The sequence below is a fragment of the Oncorhynchus clarkii genome, chromosome 25, assembly GCF_045791955.1.
Source record: "Oncorhynchus clarkii lewisi isolate Uvic-CL-2024 chromosome 25, UVic_Ocla_1.0, whole genome shotgun sequence".
Lineage (NCBI taxonomy): Eukaryota > Metazoa > Chordata > Actinopteri > Salmoniformes > Salmonidae > Oncorhynchus > Oncorhynchus clarkii.
Genome location: NC_092171.1, coordinates 44,544,840 through 44,566,933, shown reverse-complemented (window position 1 = coordinate 44,566,933; position 22,094 = coordinate 44,544,840). Strand labels below are relative to the sequence as shown.

General features: G+C 42.4%; 1 protein-coding gene across 1 annotated transcript in view; it reads left to right on the top strand.

Annotated features, from left to right (window-relative positions):
• LOC139383733 (probable carboxypeptidase X1) overlaps positions 1-21,672 on the top strand; it is a 34,948-nt gene extending 13,276 nt beyond the window's left edge. The window contains exons 4-13 of the mRNA XM_071128292.1: positions 85-169; positions 812-965; positions 2,360-2,454; positions 2,666-2,789; positions 6,667-6,863; positions 7,819-7,998; positions 14,149-14,443; positions 16,256-16,395; positions 16,886-16,988; positions 19,716-21,672. Of these exons, the coding sequence (XP_070984393.1) occupies positions 85-169; positions 812-965; positions 2,360-2,454; positions 2,666-2,789; positions 6,667-6,863; positions 7,819-7,998; positions 14,149-14,443; positions 16,256-16,395; positions 16,886-16,988; positions 19,716-20,056 (1,714 nt within the window). The 3' untranslated portion in view covers positions 20,057-21,672. The remainder of the gene's footprint in view (positions 1-84; positions 170-811; positions 966-2,359; positions 2,455-2,665; positions 2,790-6,666; positions 6,864-7,818; positions 7,999-14,148; positions 14,444-16,255; positions 16,396-16,885; positions 16,989-19,715) is intronic.
• Positions 21,673-22,094: the final 422 nt, after the last annotated feature.

The window sequence follows — 22,094 nt, the reverse complement described above, 5'->3', positions numbered from 1 at the left end:
TATGTTTACTTTACATGTATTACATAGTAATAAGATTTTACAAAGCATTAATGTGTTGTGTAATCCTTGTTAATGTCTTTGTAGCTGGGACTGGGTTGAAACCTACAAAGTGCAGCTGAGTAACGACTCCGAGACCTGGAAGACCTGCATGAACGGAACAGAGGAGGCGGTGAGCCGTTCTGAAGGGTTGTGGCGTTTTGACGTTACAGATACTGGAGGGTCAAGGAAGCTGCTTAGTTAGTCCATTTGAGGAATATAAAATGTGTTCACTTTCCAAAAGTGATTGTAGGTTAAAAGAGTGATGAGTGGAATGATATGGATTCTAGCATGGCGTGTTGGCGTAGATCAGGGGAATTCAAATCCAAGCCTGAAGGGCCAGAATACCACTGGTTTTCTCTCTGTTCGCCCTCATGGTGTCCCAGGTCTAAATCAGTCCCTGATTAAAGGGGAAGAATGAAAATCAGACGACGAACTGGCTTAGAGGTCCGGACTTGATTTGGCATAGATAAATCAGCATGTGGTCCAGAAGCCCAATTGATGTCAATCCATTTGAGAAGTAGAACAGGAGTTCATTGACTGTTGAAGGGTAGACCGGTAGGATATAGATTTTAAAAAAATGCCAAAGCACTCTTATGCCTTTATTTATTGGGCATCTCCATGTTAAAACAAGGAAAACAAGTTCAAAGGTGAAATGTGTGTGTTGTTTCTGTAGATTAAAGCTGAAACGTGTGTGTTGTTTCTGTAGATTAAAGCTGAAACGTGTGTGTTGTTTCTGTAGATTAAAGCTGAAACGTGTGTGTTGTTTCTGTAGGTGTTTGTTGGATCCCGAAATGAACCTGAGACACCCTATCTGGCCCTCTTCCCTCAGCCCGCGATGGCTCGTTGGATCCGCATCAACCCCCAGACCTGGTACTGGAACGGGACAATCTGTCTCAGAGCAGAGGTACTGGGATGCCCCCTCCCAGGTGTGTTGTAATGGAACGATTGATCTGGCACACTGGCGTATATTTAGTTCGGCCTGACTTCAGTGTCATGTAAATGCGTCAAAATTCAGAAACCTCAATGTTCAGAAACCTCAATGCTATGGGAGCCTGTATATGTTCTGTATATGTTCTGTATATGTTCTGTATATGTATATGTTCTGTATATGTTCTGTATATGTATATGTTCTGTATATGTTCTGTACGTGTATATGTTCTGTATATGTATATGTTCTGTATATGTTCTGTATACGTTCTGTTCTGTATATGTTCTGTATATGTATATGTTCTGTATATGTTCTGTATATGTTCTGTGCAGTAACGCTAGAGCAACGACACTACACTTGGAAGACGGGTTTACTACAAAGCAGGATCGATGATTTAGCCAGCTAACTTTTATAAACATCCAGAAATAATTATTGATTTTCTGGTTAATAAGAAAGATAAACGCGGATCTGTGTTTTTAGGTCATGCTCGTTGTGTTTTTAGGCCATGCTCATTGTGTTTTTAGGCCATGCTCGTTGTGTTTTAGGCCATGCTCGTTGTGTTTTTAGGCCATGCTCGTTGTGTTTTTAGACCATGCCCATTGTGTTTTTAGGCCATGCTCGTTGTGTTTTAGGCCATGCTCGTTGTGTTTTTAGGCCATGCTCGTTGTGTTTTTAGACCATGCCCATTGTGTTTTTAGGCCATGCTCATTGTCTATTAGTTGTTCGAGTCAATTAGACCATGCCCATTTCAAGATTATCTTTCAAAAAAATATTAAGTTATTTCAGAATATTTAGGCAAGTTAGTTGGCTAACTCATCAAACATGCTTTGTAGTATACCCATCCAGGTAGTGCATTCTGGTAGGATTATCCCCTTGTAAAGCAACTACTGTCATGGTATCAACAGCCTGGTAGGCTTATCCCCAGGTACAACTACTGTCATGGTATCAACAGCCTGGTAGGCTTATCCCCTGGTACAACTACTGTCATGGTATCAACAGCCTGGTAGGCTTATCCCCTGGTAAAACAATTACTGTCATGGTATCAACAGCCTGGTAGGATTATCCCCTGGTTAAACAACTACTGTCATGGTATCAACAGCCTGGTAGGCTTATCCCCTGGTAAACAACTACTGTCATGGTATCAACAGCCTATTTAAACCAGTGTGTTGTCATTTATCTCTACACACTGGGCTTGTAAAGTAGCATGTTACAGGGTTTGGGTCAATTCCATTTCAAATCCAGTCACTTCAGAATTGTAAACCATTGAAAATAATTGAAGTTGTAAGGTCAGTGTATGTCCTGAATTGACTGGTACCCCACACCCTGGCATGTCATCTTGACCCTGGTCAAGGACACACAGAGATCTTATCAACCCGGCCTTCATTCTCTTAGATCCGGACAACGTTTGGCAACACTTCTCTGAAAAACTGTCTGGCTCTAAAGATAACCTGGACTTCAGACACCACAACTACAAGGAGATGAGGAAGGTGAGATCTCACACACACGCTCTCTCTCTCACTCACTCACACACACACACACACACACAGCTGTCCTACCTGTACCTGTCCTCTGTATGTGTAAGTGCTTATCCAATATCTCTTTATTTAAAAACACCTATTTAGTGCTTATCCAATAAAAACACATCGTTTTACTGTCCAATGAGGTCCCACCACTGATGTGTGTCTGTCTTCTCTGCAGCTGATGAAGGCTGTGAATGAAGAATGCCCTCGTATCACTCGTATCTACACCATTGGAAAGAGCTACACCGGACTGAAGCTGTACGTCATGGAGATCTCTGATAACCCAGGAAAACATGAACTAGGTCAGAAAGATGTCTTCAATGGCACCCTTTTCCCTATATAGTGCACTACTTCTTCTTTTTTGTTCCCAGGGCTCATGGGACCACACTGGGACTAAACAGCTCTGGGGACAGGGCTTCATGAACAGCTCTGGGAACAGGGCTTCATGAACAGCTCTGGGAACAGAGCTTCATGAACAGCTCTGGGAACAGGGCTTCATGAACAACTCTGGGGACAGGGCTTCATGAACAGCTCTGGGAACAGGGCTTCATGAACAGCTCTGAGAACAGGGCTTCATAAACAGCTCTGGGAACAGGGCTTCATGAACAGCTCTGGGAACAGGGCTTTATGAACAGCTCTGGGTACAGAGCTTCATGAACAGCTCTGGGAACAGGGCTTCATGAACAGCTCTGGGGACAGGGCTTCATGAACAGCTCTGGGGACAGGGCTTCATAAACAGCTCTGGGAACAGGGCTTCATGAACAGCTCTGGGAACAGGGCTTCATGAACAGCTCTGGGGACAGGGCTTCATAAACAGCTCTGGGGACAGGGCTTCATGAACAGCTCTGGGGACAGGGCTTCATAAACAGCTCTGGGGACAGGGCTTCATGAACAGCTCTGGGGACAGGGCTTCATGAACAGCTCTGGGTACAGGGCTTCATAAAGGGTAGAAGTCAACCCCTCTGGCTGTGTGTGTGTGTGTGTGTGTGTGTGTGTGTGTGTGTGTGTGTGTGTGTGTGTGTGTGTGTGTGTGTGTGTGTGTGTGTGTGTGTGTGTGTGTGTGTGTGTGTGTGTGTGTACTGTGTGTGTCTGGCATGCCTGACAAAGCTGTTTATCCTCAGACAGTCTGCCAAGTATTTCTGCAGGGTTCTGTGGGTTATTGGAGCCGTTTTCAGAGAGAAAACACACACACACTGCTGTTTTCAGAGAGAGGAGGCCTCTCTTATATCAACAAATGGATAATGATTTCAAGTGAAGACCAAGCAGCACAAGACAGATTCCTCGGTCACCATCGTTTGTATTGGTAGAAATGTCCCTCCCTAGTCAGTTCTAGTTATATTCACAGTCTCTTTTTACTTCTGCAAAAATATACAATTGAAAAACTACTTTTTAGCTATTCTTGAAAGACGAGTTATATAAACAGATTGTTTTAGAAAAGGAAAAGCTGCTCTCTCTAGTAGCTCCGATGCTTTCGTTTATTCACCAACGTTACAGCAAGCTGTCTTCAACAGGGTTTCACGTCAACAGATTGGGAAATATCTACACTCTTAGATAAGAAAAGGATTATAGGCAGAAGCATACAGGGTTCTTCAGTTTGTCCCCATAGGGGATCCCTACATGGTGCTGGGTAGAACCCTCTTCCTAGAACCCTCTTCCTAGAACCCTCTTGCTAGAACCCTGTATAAATGGTTTTTACCACGAACCATTTTATCATCTTGAGTTCCACCAGCCTTTTTACCCTTTAAAATTGTAACTCTTTATTTAAAAGAAAGAGAGAAAAAAATACTATAAAATGTTTATTCGGATTCAGAAGAGTTGAGTTACCTTTTCCTAAGAATCATCAAAGAACCATTTCTTTAAAAAACTAAAAAAACAATTCTTACGATAAAAAAGGTTCTAGGTGGAACCCTTTACGCTACAAAGACACCTCATTTTCCAGAAAGGGTTCGTCCAATGAAAAGAGTTATTGGTAGAACCCTATCCATCTGCGAAGAGCCATTTTGGAAGAGCTGATATTGTTTTTTTTTCAGTTTGAGTTTCAAGGGTCATTTGATTCTCTACACTGGAGCCTGTTGTTTTGAATCAGGGCAGAGAAGAGAAGAGATCCTCATGTGTTTTTCATTAGAATCAGGAAGGACAGAAAATGACAGGGAGCTTTAACAATAAGTACCTTATGATAGAAGGTAGAATACGAGAGCTGATGATACTTAATAAGGAGTGTTGATCTAGGATCAAATCACTTCCTGTCAATGTAATATTAATTCATTGTTCTGAAAGCCTGAACTGATCCTTAAATGGCCTTCCAGTCTGAGACACTTGATACATACAGCCCCCTTGGTTTAGTTTCTTTAGGTCTCTCTTCTCCCATCTGTACAGGATGTGTGTTGTTCGGCCACAGTGGTCCATTTTGTACACTTTGGCAGCCATAGCTGTAGCACACTGATCACTAGGAAACACACAGTGATTTCAGGACGTTTGAAAAGATCCCCAGAACGTCAATATATGCCTTCCTCAGCACGATTAAAACTATTCCCCAGCACTGGGTGCCAACTCGTGATGCTCGCAGACGGAGAGCGCTGCTCAGACCACCGCGCTAGCCGCAGTTCACAGAATACCTCATGGTATTAGCGTGTCATTTTTTATTATTTTGTTTTAAGCCTACGCCAAACTATAGCTCTAATCTTAACCACTCAGAATGAATACCGAAACTTAACCCTTTGAGTTGTTTCTGTTTTAAACCTGTAACCAAGCAGAATTAACCCTGTAACCATGCAGAATTAACCCTGTAACCATGCAGAATTAACCCTGTAACCAAGCAGAATTAACCCTGTAACCATGGAGAATTAACCCTGTAACCACTCAGAATGAATACCGAAACTTAACCCTTTGAGTTGTTTCTGTTTTAAACCTGTAACCAAGCAGAATTAACCCTGTAACCATGGAGAATTAACCCTGTAACCATGGAGAATTAACCCTGTAACCAAGCAGAATTAACCCTGTAACCATGCAGAATTAACACTGTAACCAAGCAGAATTAACCCTGTAACCATGGAGAATTAACCCTGTAACCATGCAGAATTAACCCTGTAACCAAGCAGAATTAACCCTGTAACCAAGCAGAATTAACCCTGTAACCATGCAGAATTAACCCTGTAACCATGCAGAATTAACCCTGTAACCATGCAGAATTAACCCTGTAACCATGCAGAATTAACCTTGTAACCATGGAGAATTAACCCTGTAACCATGCAGAATTAACCCTGTAACCATGCAGAATTAACCCTGTAACCATGCAGAATTAACCCTGTAACCATGGAGAATTAACCCTGTAACCATGCAGAATTAACCCTGTAACCATGCAGAATTAACCCTGTAACCATGCAGAATTAACCCTGTAACCATGGAGAATTAACCCTGTAACCAAGCAGAATTAACCCTGTAACCATGCAGAATTAACCCTGTAACCATGCAGAATTAACCTTGTAACCATGCAGAATGAACCTTGTAACCATGGAGAATTAACCCTGTAACCATGCAGAATTAACCCTGTAACCATGCAGAATTAACCCTGTAACCAAGCAGAATTAACCCTGTAACCATGGAGAATTAACCCTGTAACCATGCAGAATTAACCCTGTAACCATGCAGAATTAACCCTGTAACCATGGCGAATTAACCCTGTAACCAAGCAGAATTAACCCTGTAACCAAGCAGAATTAACCCTGTAACCAAGCAGAATTAACCCGGTAACCAAGCAGAATTAACCCTGTAACCAAGCAGAATTAACCCTGTAACCAAGCAGAATTAACCCTGTAACCAAGCAGAATTAACCTTGTAACCATGCAGAATTAACCCTGTAACCAAGCAGAATTAACCCTGTAACCAAGCAGAATTAACCCTGTAACCTTGCAAAATGAATGCGTCAAAAATAGACATTCATCCATAATGCGTTGAATTTTGAAGGGGAAACTATGAGATCTTGTTGAGCTGGAGTCACTGCCCAACACAATAATGAAAGCTTGGAAGCTTTATCAAGTAGAAAGAATGCATTGCTGATGTTGACATCATGACAACAAAACCCTGCCTGGAGCAGAAGGCCAATTTCCGTTGTTCACTGTAACATGGACAATAAAGTTGTATCGTATTCACATTGTAGAAACATCCCCTGTTCCCCTGCAGGTGAGCCAGAGTTCCGCTATGTGGCAGGTATGCATGGCAACGAGGTGGTTGGCAGAGAGCTGGTGCTGAACCTCATGCAGTACATCTGTCGGGAGTTTAGACGAGGCAACCCACGCATCGTCCGTCTGGTGACCACCACACGTATCCACCTACTGCCGTCTATGAACCCTGATGGATATGAAACAGCCTTTGAAAAGGTAGGATGAGGGGTGGAGCAGGGGATAAGGGATGTATTGATTGATTGAATTATTGACTGGTTAATTGACTGGCTGACTGTGTGGTGATGGGAGATGTCGAAAAACTGCATTTCCTCACTGGTTGAAATCTGCCTCAAAGGACCATGGAAAGAGCACCACCTTGTGGTCAGAGAACTCTAGAGAGAGGACTCAGAACGTCCTCGTGATGACTTCATATTAGAACTCTAGAGAGAGGACTCAGAACCTCCTCGTGATGACTTCATATTAGAACTCTAGAGAGAGGACTCAGAACCTCCTCGTGATGACTTCATATTAGAACTCTAGAGAGAGGACTCAGAACCTCCTCGTGATGACTTCATATTAGAACTCTAGAGAGAGGACTCAGAACCTCCTCATGATGACTTCATATTAGAACTCTAGAGAGAGGACTCAGAACCTCCTCGTGATGACTTCATATTAGAACTCTAGAGAGAGGACTCAGAACCTCCTCATGATGACTTCATATTAGAACTCTAGAGAGAGGACTCAGAACCTCCTCATGATGACTTCATATTAGAACTCTAAAGAGAGGACTCAGAACCTCCTCGTGATGACTTCATATTAGAACTCTAGAGAGAGGACTCAGAACCTCCTCGTGATGACTTCATATTAGAACTCTAGAGAGAGGACTCAGAACCTCCTCATGATGACTTCATATTAGAACTCTAGAGAGAGGACTCAGAACCTCCTCATGATGACTTCATATTAGAACTCTAGAGAGAGGACTCAGAACCTCCTCATGATGACTTCATATTAGAACTCTAGAGAGAGGACTCAGAACCTCCTCATGATGACTTCATATTAGAATAAGGAAGGGATGTAGGACATATTGATTGATCGATCGACTGACCGATCGATCGATTGTGTGATATTGAAAATAGTTTTAAACATGCATCTCAACTTAACTTCTCTCCAGGGTTCAGAGCTGGCAGGTTGGGCTCTGGGGCGCTACAGCTACGAATGGGTCGATATGAACCACAACTTCCCCGACCTGAACAATATCATGTGGGACGCCAAGGAGAATGACACAGACGTGGTTAAAACAGCCAACCACTACATCCCCATACCAGAGTACTACACTAAAGAGGATGCCTTCGTAAGTACTGTACACTACACATCAACTCCACCACAGAGTATGACTCAACATTATGTTTTCAGTTTTATTTTTCCTGGTTTTACATTTGTTTTCTTTTTCCACTCTTAAAATACCAATTTTTAGAGAAACAATGAAATTGGACGTGCTGAGTCAATGATTAAATCACACCTGAAAGGGAAAAAAATTGTGTAATTCCCCTCTTAAGGATCGGAACCCCTTTTTTTCCAATTTCATCCTAAAATGACATACCTGAATCTAACTGCCTGTAACCCAGGACCTTGAAGCAAGGATATGCATATTCTTGATACCATTTAAAATGAAACACTTTGAAATGTGTGGAAATGTGAAATTAATGTAGGAGAATATAACACATTAGATCTGGTAAAAGATAATACAAAGAAAAAAAACATGTGTTTTCACATTTTCTTTTCTCCATCAGCTTTTGAAATGCCATACATTAAGATAGGATCCTAGGTGTAATTTAAATGTTGTCCACCAGATGGCAGCAGTGTGTGTACAAAGTGTCAGACTGATCCAGTGAAGAATTACATTACTACTCAATATTTTGCATAAAGTCTGCCAGGAGTTTGCCCAAATGTGCCGAATTGGTCAATTTATTCATTTTCAACTACATAACTATAGAGAACATACATAAATGCTATGGTAATAAAACATGTAAGTTTACACACTCCCAGAAATGTCATACATGATGGATCATTAGCTTATACATAAACTATCACACATCTAGATGTCCGGATGGGATGAGTTTGGAGCCAGAGACAACAGTGGGGTCAATCTGTAGAATATAAAACTGGATTTTATTAAACAAAACTATTATACATTTTATCTCTGGGAGCCTCAGGATGACACATCAGAGCTAGATTATTGAATGTAAGTACATTATTTACCTTCAGAGGTGAATGTATCAAACCAGTTGCCGTGATAAAAGTGTTTTGTTCCTCAAACAATAGCACAGTATTATTTCACTGTAAAAGCTACTGTAAATTGGACAGTGCATTTACAGTAACACGAATTTAAGCTTTCTGCTCGTATAAGACATGTCAATGTCCTGGAAAGTTGGCTGTTGTATACAACATAATTCTAGTCACATTATCGCATGTTGAGCAACAACCGTCCCGGTGTAGGGACACCGGTCCCGTAGAAGTGTAAAAAGTACGGACAATTTAAATTCTGCATAATGGCACAGCATTTCATCAACTTTCCTGCTTCAGTTTGCTGCCATATGACTGGTTTCACATTTGTCTCCAGAGATTATAAGGTAAACTAGAAATAAAATAATTGTCATTTATATTTACAATTCCCTTCTCCAAACGGATTACTAATTGACCTAGTTCTTATCAATAGTTCTTATCAATAGTTCTTATCAATAGTTCTTATCAATAGTTCTTATCAATAGCTCTTATCAAGAGGTAAATGACAGTCCATGGAGAAGGGTGTTATTTCTACAGTGAAAAATGAAGTAGATGCTTTTTCCACGTGGAACCGGAAGGTTCTCTAGACCTTATTCATGGTTTTGTTGGTCATAGGTGGCCTTATCAGGGAATTAAGTCAAGGTCAGAATACGGCGTGTCTGTAGACCAGTGGAGGCTGCTGAGGGGAGGACGGCTCATAATAATGTCTGGAATGAAGTCCATTCCTATGAGCCGTCTTCCCCTCAGCAGCCTCCACTGTTGTAGACACACCTCCATTAATACAGTGTATCAGTAGACACACCTCCATTAATACAGTGTATCAGTAGACACACCTCCATTAATACAGTGTATCAGTAGACACACCTCCATTAATACAGTGTATCAGTAGACACACCTCCATTAATACAGTGTATCAGTAGACACACCTCCTCCACACCTCCATTAATACAGTGTATCTGTAGACACCTCCATTAATACAGTGGCTCTATAGACACACCTCCTCCACACCTCCATTAATACAGTGTATCTGTAGACACCTCCATTAATACAGTGTATCTGTAGACACCTCCATTAATACAGTGTATCAGTAGACACACCTCCATTAATACAGTGTATCAGTAGACACACCTCCTCCACCACACCTCCATTAATACAGTGTATCTGTAGACACACCTCCATTAATACAGTGTATCAGTAGACACACCTCCATTAATACAGTGTATCAGTAGACACACCTCCATTAATACAGTGTATCTATAGACACACCTCCATTAATACAGTGTATCAGTAGACACACCTCCATTAATACAGTGTATCAGTAGACACACCTCCATTAATACAGTGTATCAGTAGACACACCTCCATTAATACAGTGTATCAGTAGACACACCTCCATTAATACAGTGTATCAGTAGACACACCTCCATTAATACAGTGTATCAGTAGACACACCTCCATTAATACAGTGTATCTGTAGACACACCTCCATTAATACAGTGTATCAGTAGACACACCTCCATTAATACAGTGTATCAGTAGACACACCTCCATTAATACAGTGTATCAGTAGACACACCTCCATTAATACAGTGTATCAGTAGACACACCTCCATTAATACAGTGTATCTGTAGACACACCTCCTCCACACCTCCATTAATACAGTGTATCTGTAGACACACCTCCTCCACACTTCCATTAATACAGTGTATCTATAGACACACCTCCATTAATACAGTGTATCAGTAGACACACCTCCATTAATACAGTGTATCAAGAGACACCTCCATTAATACAGTGTATCAAGACACACCTCCATTAATACAGTGTATCTGTAGACACGCCTCCATTAATACAGTGTATCAGTAGACACACCTCCAGTAATACAGTGTATCAGTAGACACACCTCCATTAATACAGTGTATCAGTAGACACACCTCCAGTAATACAGTGTATCAGTAGACACACCTCCAGTAATACAGTGTATCAGTAGACACACCTCCATTAATACAGTCTATCAGTAGACACACCTCCAGTAATACAGTGTATCAGTAGACACACCTCCATTAATACAGTGTATCTGTAGACACACCTCCTCCACACCTCCATTAATAGTGTATCTGTAGACACACCTCCTCCACACCTCCATTAATAGTGTATCTGTAGACACACCTCCTCCACACCTCCATTAATACAGTGTATCAGTAGACACACCTCCATTAATACAGTGTATCTGTAGACACACCTCCTCCACACCTCCATTAATAGTGTATCTGTAGACACACCTCCTCCACACCTCCATTAATACAGTGTATCAGTAGACACACCTCCATTAATACAGTGTATCTGTAGACACACCTCCTCCACACCTCCATTAATAGTGTATCTGTAGACACACCTCCTCCACACCTCCATTAATACAGTGCATCTATAGACACACCTCCATTAATACAGTGTATCTGTAGAAACACCTCCATTAATACAGTGTATCTGTAGACACACCTCCATTAATACAGTGTATCTGTAGACACACCTCCTCCACACCTCCATTAATACAGTGTATCTGTAGACACACCTCCTCCACACCTCCATTAATACAGTGTATCAGTAGACACACCTCCATTAATACAGTGTATCTGTAGACACACCTCCTCCACACCTCCATTAATAGTGTATCTGTAGACACACCTCCTCCACACCTCCATTAATACAGTGCATCTGTAGACACACCTCCATTAATACAGTGTATCTTTAGACACGTCTCCATTAATACAGTGTATCTGTAGACACACCTCCTCCTCCACACCTCCACTAACAGTGTATCTGTAGACACACCTCCTCCACACCTCCATTAATACAGTGTATCAGTAGACACACCTCCATTAATACAGTGTATCAGTAGACACACCTCCATTAATACAGTGTATCTGTAGACACACCTCCTCCACACCTCCATTAATACAGTGTATCAGTAGACACACCTCCATTAATACAGTGTATCTGTAGACACACCTTCATCAATACAGTGTATCAGTAGACACACCTCCATTAATACAGTGTATCAGTAGACACACCTCCATTAATACAGTGAATCTGTAGACACACCTTCATCAATACAGTGTATCAGTAGACACACCTCCATTAATACAGTGTATCTGTAGACATACCTCCATTAATACAGTGTATCAGTAGATACACCTCCTCCACCACACCTTCATTAATACAGTCTATCTGTAGACACACCTCCATTAATACAGTGTATCAGTAGACACACCTCCATTAATACAGTGTATCAGTAGACACACCTCCATTAATACAGTGAATCTGTAGACACACCTTCATTAGTACAGTGTATCTGTAGACACACCTCCTCCACACCTCCATTAATACAGTGTATCAGTAGACACACCTCCATTAATACAGTGTATCAGTAGACACACCTCCATTAATACAGTGTATCAGTAGACACACCTCCATTAATACAGTGTATCAGTAGATACACCTTCACCACACCTTTGATCTCCACCCCAAACAAATACCAGGTGAATAGCAGGTGAATAGCAGGTGAATAACAGGTGAATAGCAGGTGAATAGCAGATGAATAACAGGTGAATAGCAGATGAATAACAGGTGAATCGCAGGTGAATAGCAGGTGAATAACAGGTGAATAGCAGGTGAATAACAGGTGAATAGCAGGTGAATAGCAGGTGAATAGCAGGTGTATAGCAGGTGAATAACAGGTGAATAGCAGGTGAATAACAGGTGAATAGCAGGTGAATAACAGGTGAATAACAGGTGAATAACAGGTGAATAGCAGGTGAATAACAGGTGAATAGCAGGTGAATAACAGGTGTATAACAGGTGAATAGCAGATTAATAACAGGTGAATAGCAGATTAATAACAGGTGAATAGCAGGTGTATAGCAGGTGTATAGCAGGTGAATAACAGGTGAATAGCAGGTGAATAGCAGGTGAATAACAGGTGTATAGCAGGTGTATAGCAGGTGTATAGCAGGTGAATAGCAGGTGAATAGCAGGTGAATAACAGGTGAATAGCAGGTGAATAACAGGTCTATAGCAGGTGTATAGCAGGTGTATAGCAGGTGAATAGCAGGTGAATAGCAGGTGAATAACAGGTGAATAGCAGGTGAATAGCAGGTGAATAACAGGTGAATAGCAGGTGAATAGCAGGTGAATAGCAGGTGAATAACAGGTGAATAGCAGGTGAATAGCAGGTGAATAACAGGTGAATAGCAGATTAATAACAAGTGAATAACAGCAGGTGAAGAAAAGTTCATAAAAATTGAATTAATTACAAGCCCTTAACTCTGTATGGAATTGGCCCCTTGCTGAACACATTGAAAACAGAACATTCAGAGTATGAAGGACAGCTGATCTGTAGGAAGGTATGTACTTCCTCTCAGTGGGCCTCCGTCTCTCTACAGCCTAGTGGGCTGTGGGCCTCCGTCTCTCTACAGCCTAGTGGGCCTCCGTCTCTCTACAGCCGAGTGGGCTGTGGGCCTCCGTCTCTCTACAGCCTAGTGGGCTGTCAGTACTGTCCCAGGCTGTCTGTACTGTTCCAGGCTGTCAGTACTGTCCCAGGCTGTCTGTACTGTTCCAGGCTGTCAGTACTGTCCCAGGCTGTCAGTACTGTCCCAGGCTGTCTGACATGTGCGTCTGTCCCTTTCCCAGGTGACCCCAGAGACACGTGTTAGTAACATGTTATTCTGTCCCAGGTGACCCCAGAGACACGGGTTACTAACATGTTCTTCTCTCCCAGGTGACCCCAGAGACACGTGTTAGTAACATGTTCTTCTGTCCCAGGTGACCCCAGAGACACGTGTTAGTAACATGTTATTCTGTCCCAGGTGACCCCAGAGACACGTGTTAGTAACATGTTCTTCTGTCCCAGGTGACCCCAGAGACACGTGTTACTAACATGTTCTTCTGTCCCAGGTGACCCCAGAGACACGTGTTAGTAACATGTTATTCTGTCCCAGGTGACCCCAGAGACACGTGTTAGTAACATGTTCTTCTCTCCCAGGTGACCCCAGAGACACGTGTTACTAACATGTTCTTCTGTCCCAGGTGACCCCAGAGACACGTGTTACTAACATGTTCTTCTGTCCCAGGTGACCCCAGAGACACGTGTTAGTAACATGTTCTTCTGTCCCAGGTGACCCCAGAGACACGTGTTAGTAACATGTTCTTCTGTCCCAGGTGACCCCAGAGACACGTGCGGTCATCAGCTGGATGCAGGACATCCCCTTTGTCCTGAGTGCCAACCTCCACGGGGGGGAACTGGTGGTTACCTACCCCTTCGACTGCACCCGGGACTGGGCCCCTCAGGAAAACACCCCTACAGCTGACGATAGTTTCTTCCGCTGGCTGGCCACGGTCTACGCCTCCACCAACCTGGTCATGGCCAACCCTGATAGGAGGATCTGCCACTCTGAAGACTTCCAACAGCACAACAACATCATTAACGGAGGAGCCTGGCACACCGTCCCTGGGAGTCAGTAGTTCTCCTATATATATAATATATATATATATAATAATCAACACTGTCCCTGGGAGTCAGTAGTTCTCAGTAGTAGTATATATATATACAGTGGGGAGAACAAGTATTTGATTCACTGCCGATTTTGCAGGTTTTCCTACTTACAAAGCTTGAAGAGGTCTGTAATTTTTTATCATAGGTACACTTCAACTGTGAGAGACGGAATCTAAAACAAAAATCCAGAAAATGACATTGTATGATTTTTAAGTAATTAATTAGCATTTTATTGCATGACATAAGTATTTGATACATCAGAAAAGCAGAACTTAATATTTGGTACAGAAACCTTTGTTTGCAATTACAGAGATCACACGTTTCCTGTAGTTTTTGACCAGGTTTGCACACACTGCAGCAGGGATTTTGGCCCACTCCTCCATACAGACCTTCTCCAGATCCTTCAGGATTCGGGGCTGTCGCTGGGCAATACGGACTTTCAGCTCCCTCCAAAGATTTTCTATTGGGTTCAGGTCTGGAGACTGGCTAGGCCACTCCAGGACCTTGAGATGCTTCTTACGGAGTCACTCCTTACTTGCCCTGGCTGTGTGTTTCGGGTTGTTGTCATGCTGGAAGACCCAGCCACGACCCATCTTCAATGCTCTTACTGAGGGAAGGAGGTTGTTGGCCAAGATCTCGCGATACATGGCCCCATCCATCCTCCCCTCAATACGGTGCAGTCGTCCTGTCCCCTTTACAGAAAAGCATCCCCAAAGAATGATGTTTCCACCTCCATGCTTCACGGTTGGGATGGTGTTCTTGGGGTTGTACTCATCCTTCTTCTTCCTCCAAACACGGCGAGTGGAGTTTAGACCAAAAAGCTCTATTTTTGTCTCATCAGACCACATGACCTTCTCCCATTTCTCCTCTGGATCATCCAGATGGTCATTGGCAAACTTCAGACGGGCCTGGACATGCGCTGGCTTGAGCAGGGGACCCTTGCGTGCGCTGCAGGATTTTAATCTGTGATGGCGTAGTGTGTTACTATTGGTTTTCTTTGAGACTGTGGTCCCAGCTCTCTTCAGGTCATTGACCAGGTCCTGCCGTGTAGTTCTGGGCTGATCCCTCACCTTCCTCATGATCATTGATGCCCCACGAGGTGAGATCTTGCATGGAGCCCCAGACCGAGGGTGATTGACCGTCATCTTGAACTTCTTCCATTTTTTAATAATTGCGGCAACAGTTGTTGCCTTCTCACCAAGCTGCTTGCCTATTGTCCTGTAGCCCATCCCAGCCTTGTGCAGGTCTACAATTTAACCCTGATGTCCTCACACAGCTCTCTGGTCTTGGCCATTGTGGAGAGGTTGGAGTCTGTTTGATTGAGTGTGTGGACAGGTGTCTTTTATACAGGTAACGAGTTCAAACAGGTGCAGTTAATACAGGTAATGAGTGGAGAACAGGAGGGCTTCTTAAAGAAAAACTAACAGGTCTGTGAGAGCCGGAATTCTTACTGGTTGGTAGGTGATCAAATACTTATGTCATGCAATAAAATGCAAGTGAATTACTTAAAAATCATACAATGTGATTTTCTGGATTTTTGTTTTAGATTCCGTCTCTCACAGTTGAAGTGTACCTATGATTAGAATTACAGACCTCTACATGCTTTGTAAGTAGGAAAACCTGCAAAATCGGCAGTGTATCAAATATATAATAACCAGCACTGTCCCTGGGAGTCAGTAGTTATATATATATATATATATATATATAAATTCAGGCCCTTATCAAAGACTATTTGTTTTTCATGTGTTTTGTTACCATATTTTTGTCCCCCAGGTATGAATGACTTCAGCTACATGCACACTAACTGCTTCGAGGTGACGGTGGAGCTGTCGTGTGACAAGTTTCCTCATGCCAGCGAGCTTCCTACAGAGTGGGAGAACAACAAGGAGTCTCTGCTTGTCTACATGGAGCAGGTCTACTGTTCTTTACATGGATTATTTACCAAAGTTATACTGTATCGGAGTTATTCAAACTACTGGAAATGGCCCCAATTGGAAAGACTTCACTTGTAGAATACTGTCCTACTGCATATCCCAGCTCTTTCTTACCAGCTCTCCAATTTGTAGATATTTCCCTGATCATCTCTGTTTCTGATGTTCCCTGATCATCTCTGTTTCTGATGTTCCCTGACTATCTCTGTTTCTCATGTTCCCTGATTATCTCTGTTTCTGATGTGCCCTGATTATCTCTGTTTCTGATGTTCCCTGATTATCTCTGTTTCTGATGTTCCCTGACGATCTCTGCTTCTGATGTTCCCTGATCATCTCTGTTTCTGATGTTCCCTGATTATCTCTGTTTCTGATGTGCCCTGATCATCTCTGTTTCTGATGTTCCCTGGTCATCTCTGTTTCTGATGTTCCCTGATCATCTCTGTTTCTGATGTTCTGTCCTTGCCTCTACCAGGTTCACAGAGGCATCAAGGGAGTGGTGAGAGACAAGATGACGAAGAAAGGCATTGCAGACGCCATTGTGAAAGTGGAAGACCTGGACCACGACATACGATCAGGTAGACATAAGATTCTAGAACGATTTACATGATGCACTACACTACACAGAAGAAACAGAAAAAGAATCAGCCATTTTTTCTGTTTACCTCGCACTGCTTGTATGTCAAATTCCTGCCAGCACCAATTTCTAACTGCTTGTAGTAGCAGACACAATGCTCCGTGCTCGGGATTTACGGTGTTACCGGCATAGCACACAAGGGGGTGCTGAAAACACAAGAAAAGCCCATTGGGCCTCTAGTAACAGAATGCTAACAAAATGTGCACAATCTAATAGTGAAATCTCAGACGCTGAGATGCTAAACTAGCGAAAACTAACATAAACAAATTGCAAAGACGGGCAAATCCAGCTCATGAAGTAATACAAGCATAGTTAGTAGCTACAGAATGTAAAGTTATACAAGCATAGTTAGTAGCTACAGAATGTAAAGTTATACAAGCATAGTTAGTAGCTACAGAATGTAAAGTTATACAAGCATAGTTAGTAGCTACAGAATATCATTTTTTTTAGGTGTGTGTTCAATTACAAGGGAAAGTAAATGAGAGAAATTGTGCAAATGAACAAAGTTGTGATGCTTTTCTGAAGGAAGAGCAGCTTGTGTCCACGGAGCAGAGGGAAGAAGAATGGAGGGAAAACACGCTAACAGGAAGCACAGGGAAAAAATGACAACTGTACAGAACTACTGGCAGAAAGCCATTATAAGATATCTGATAACTTAATAATCATAATATAACAGTTCTGGGGAACTACGGTAAACTTCATGTTAAATAATGAGACTGGCTGAACAGTTCTGGGGAACTACAGTAAACTTTATGTTAAATAATGAGACTGGCTGAACAGTTCTGGGGAACTACGGTACGCTTCATAATGTGACAGACTCAACTGTCCTGGGGAACTACGGTACGCTTCATAATGTGACAGACTCAACTGTCCTGGGGAACTACGGTAAGCTTCATAATGTGACTGTCTCAACTGTCCTGGGGAACTACGGTAAGCTTCATAATGTGACTGTCTCAACTGTCCTGGGGAACTACGGTAAGCTTCATAATGTGACTGTCTCAACTGTCCTGGGGAACTACGGTAAGCTTCATAATGTGACTGGCTCAACTGAACTACGGTAAACTTCATGTAAAATAATGAGACATGAAAAACGCAATCTTCTTTACCTCCTGACGTATTGCACAAGTTGACTGCAGGTACTTAAAAAGTAGCTACAAATATTCAAATTTATTGGAAAAACATCTAAGAAATATTTGACGGTAATTGAAAAACCATCCTGTGGCCTTTTCCAAATCAAATGAAATCAAATTTTATTTGTCACATGCGCCGAATACAACAATGAAATGCTTACTAACACTCCCTAAATTAACCATCAATGCAGTTAAGAAAAAATTAGTGTTAAAGTATTTACTAAATAAACTAAATGTTAAGGGCTACTACACCTGTTGAATTTGTACGCACCGTCACTGTGGGGACGACGTCCTCGATGCTCTTATTGATTGACCAATAGACCTCCACCCTTTGTCTTACCAAACTGATGCTGGCACTAAGAGCTGTATAGATGAAATAGAGGAAACAAGAGGAAACAGGAAAACGCCGGGCAGCTGTTTTATCTTGCTGATGGAACTAAAACCCAGCCGGCTGTTATTGACCAATAGATACAGACCTCCACCCTTTGTCTTACCGGAGGCAGCTGTTATTGACCAATAGATACAGACCTCCACCCTTTGTCTTACCGGAGGCAGCTGTTATTGACCAATAGACACAGACCTCCACCCTTTGTCTTACCGGAGGCAGCTGTTATTGACCAATAGACACAGACCTCCACCCTTTGTCTTACCGGAGGCAGCTGTTATTGACCAATAGACACAGACCTCCACCCTTTGTCTTACCGGAGGGAGCTGTTTTATCTTGCCGATGCAGCATAAACCCAGCCAACTGTATATTATCCATGTCGTCGTTCAGCCACGACTCAGTGAAACATAAGATATTACAGTTTTTAATGTCCAGTTGATAGTCTTGATCGGCGCTGTTATGGTGTTATCCAATGATTGCTCGTTGGCTAATAGGACTGATGGTAGAGGAGGATTATCCACTAGCCGTCGGATTCTTACAAGGCACCCTGACCTACGACCCCTATATATCCGACTCTTCTTCATGTGAATGACGGGGATTTGAGCCTTGTCGGGTGTCTGAAGTAAATCCTTCGTGTCCTACTAGTTAACGAAAAAATCTTCTTCCAGTACGAGGCGAGGAATCGCTGTTCTGACATCCAGAAGCTCTTTTCGGTCATAACGTATGTACAAAATAAGTTACCAACAACGTGAAAAAACACACACGATAACACAATTGGTTAGGAGCCCCAGTAAAAACGGCAGCCATCTTCTCCGGATCCGTTATTACAGCAAATACGGTACATATACAATACACCGCCAAAACACAGTCCGTGCTCTCTCTCGTATCTTCATTTAATTTACCCCTGGCTTCCATTTATTTTATTCTACTCCCAAGATGCAACAGTATCTTTAAAAAAACGGATACTTTACTGTCTTTGTTACACAATTACATGTATCTCTTTAGTTTCAAGCCATGTATTTTATTCTACTGTAAACATCAGTTTGTATCAGCTAGGTCCCCATCCCCCTTTAATTGTGGTATTATCGACAAAATATTTTTGATACATTTTCTGAATGAATGATCTTGAGACTCTCCTGTGTATCTCCTTTAGCGGCTGATGGGGACTACTGGCGTCTGTTGAACCCCGGGGAATACAAAGTGACAGTGTGGGCGGAGGGATACCTTCCCTCCATGAGGCGGTGCAACGTCGGGACCGAAGCACGCCCCACCATCTGTGACTTCATCTTGATCAAGACTCCACGGCAGAGGATGAACGAGATCCTAGCTAAAGGGGGGAAGTTACCCCAGGATCTACAACTGAAGCTGAGAGCACTGAGGCTCCGGAAACTAAGAGCCTCCACCAAGGCCATCAACCAGCGGAGGGAGCACAGCCGCAAGGCCAGGGGAACACGGTTCGCTAGGGCACCACGCCCTCTCACACCCCTGGCCTGAGAGACAGGGGACAGACTGTGTCTCTAATGACACCCTATTCCCCACATGGCTCTGGTCAAAAGAAGTGCACTATAAAGGGAATAGGGTGCCATAGTCTCTGATCTAAAGTAGTGCACTATGTAGAGAATAGGGTGCCATAGGGCTCTGGTCTAAAGTAGTGCACTATATAGAGAATAGGGTGCCATTTGGGACTCAAACTTGAGGCTTTGAAACGACCGGGGTGTTTGAGATGGACTACATTGTAGTCAGCGACGACAGACAGACTGAAATACAAAACGTCAATGAGAAGTCATTTTTAGGAAGGTGATTTGTAAATCCGACTGCAATGTAGTCGATCTGAAACAAGACACAGCGGCTTCAACACAAGTCTGTATTCCCAGTGAATGTTGCCATTTCAGATTTGAATAGCAGAGTAGTACAGGGAGATTTAATGTGTTCTAACTAGCTTGTTGGGACACTGGTCAACATGTCAGTTGTTTGTTAAAAAGGTAGAGAGATAATGTAGTTGATGAGGCTGTATCTTTACATTGGTAGGAATATTTCATACCTTCATAACTAGTTGTTTGGCTTGTTGGGAAAGTGGTCAACAGTAGCTAGGTTTCCATCCAATTGGCGACAAATTTTCATGCGAATATATATTTTTTTTAAAATCTGCATAAAAAAAATCTGCATAAAAAAAATCTGCATATTTTCCCACCAGTGGTGTTTCCACCAAACTGGATTTGTTGCGGATAAAACATCAGTCCGTGATGACGTAGTGCGCACAAATAGTACTTCTTCACTTAAAAGGTTTTCACGTTACCGAATTAAAATGTTTTTTCCATCGCATTTTCAACTCGTATTGATAGTTTGTTGCGCTGAATAGCACACGTGCGTACTCTAGCCAACAGCTCGGGTAAAACCATCAGATTATTATGATCAGATTATTATGGATCAGAGAGAAGATATTTTAGTTGTTGTTGACCCGGCAGTCAAGCATCGATCATCATGTCACCAGACTAAGGAACGTCCAGCTCACAGCATCCATTCACCACCCTGTGATGTTCATCATAAGTCAGTTCATCTGTAGCCTAATAAACTACATGGTTTCCCCGTAGTGAGAGGACCACACGCCAATATCATCTCGTGACTCCCAACTTTACTTTGATACGGTTCGATAGCAATTATATCAATATTTGCGCATAAAATACGCCATTTCTCGCATAATTTAAATTTTCCCGACAAAAAAAAAGATGTTTGAACGAAACAAATTGTCTGTCGACATTTATAAAATTGTACTGAAACGACCTGTTTCCATCACAGTTTCCATTTGTCCATTTTTTTGTTTTTATACGGTATGACTTTACTGAAATAGACACTGTGAATGGAAACGTGGTTAATGACAACAGGAGTCTGCAAGACGGCACAAATAGATCTGGGACCAGGCGTGTGAATATTCAGTTTAGTTTATCCTCGCCACTGGTCTTTAGTACAGCTGTTTTTACACTAACTATGAACAATATAGAAGAAGACCTTTTATGATGACGAGGGGAGGCCACGGCAGTATCAGCTGGCCTGATACGTTGTATATCATTGTGTGTTTTGACTATTTCATTAAAGGACAATTTGGGTAGAAAGAGTCGGGTCAGTAATGTACTTGTTCAGAACCAGGAGAACTGTGATGAAAACGTGTGTTGTTTCCTCTTTTGCCGCGTAGGACCTGCTGTCAGTTTGAGGTTAAGGTTAGTATATGTATACGCACACACACACACACACACACACACATACACACACACACACACACACACACACACGTGAAAGACAAACATAGAGGATTTTTAAAAACAAGGTAAAAAGGCAGGGCAAGGGGACTTAGAACTCCATAGAAGAACAATGTATACAAAACAGATTGTTCAATTAATGTCAAGCTTCTGATACCCCTGAAGGAGAAGGTATCACACACACACACAGGCTGATTCCCCTAACTAATATGATCATGTGGAGTGAATGTGATTGAACTCAAATGCTGATATAGTGGGAAATTATTTGATTTAAAATA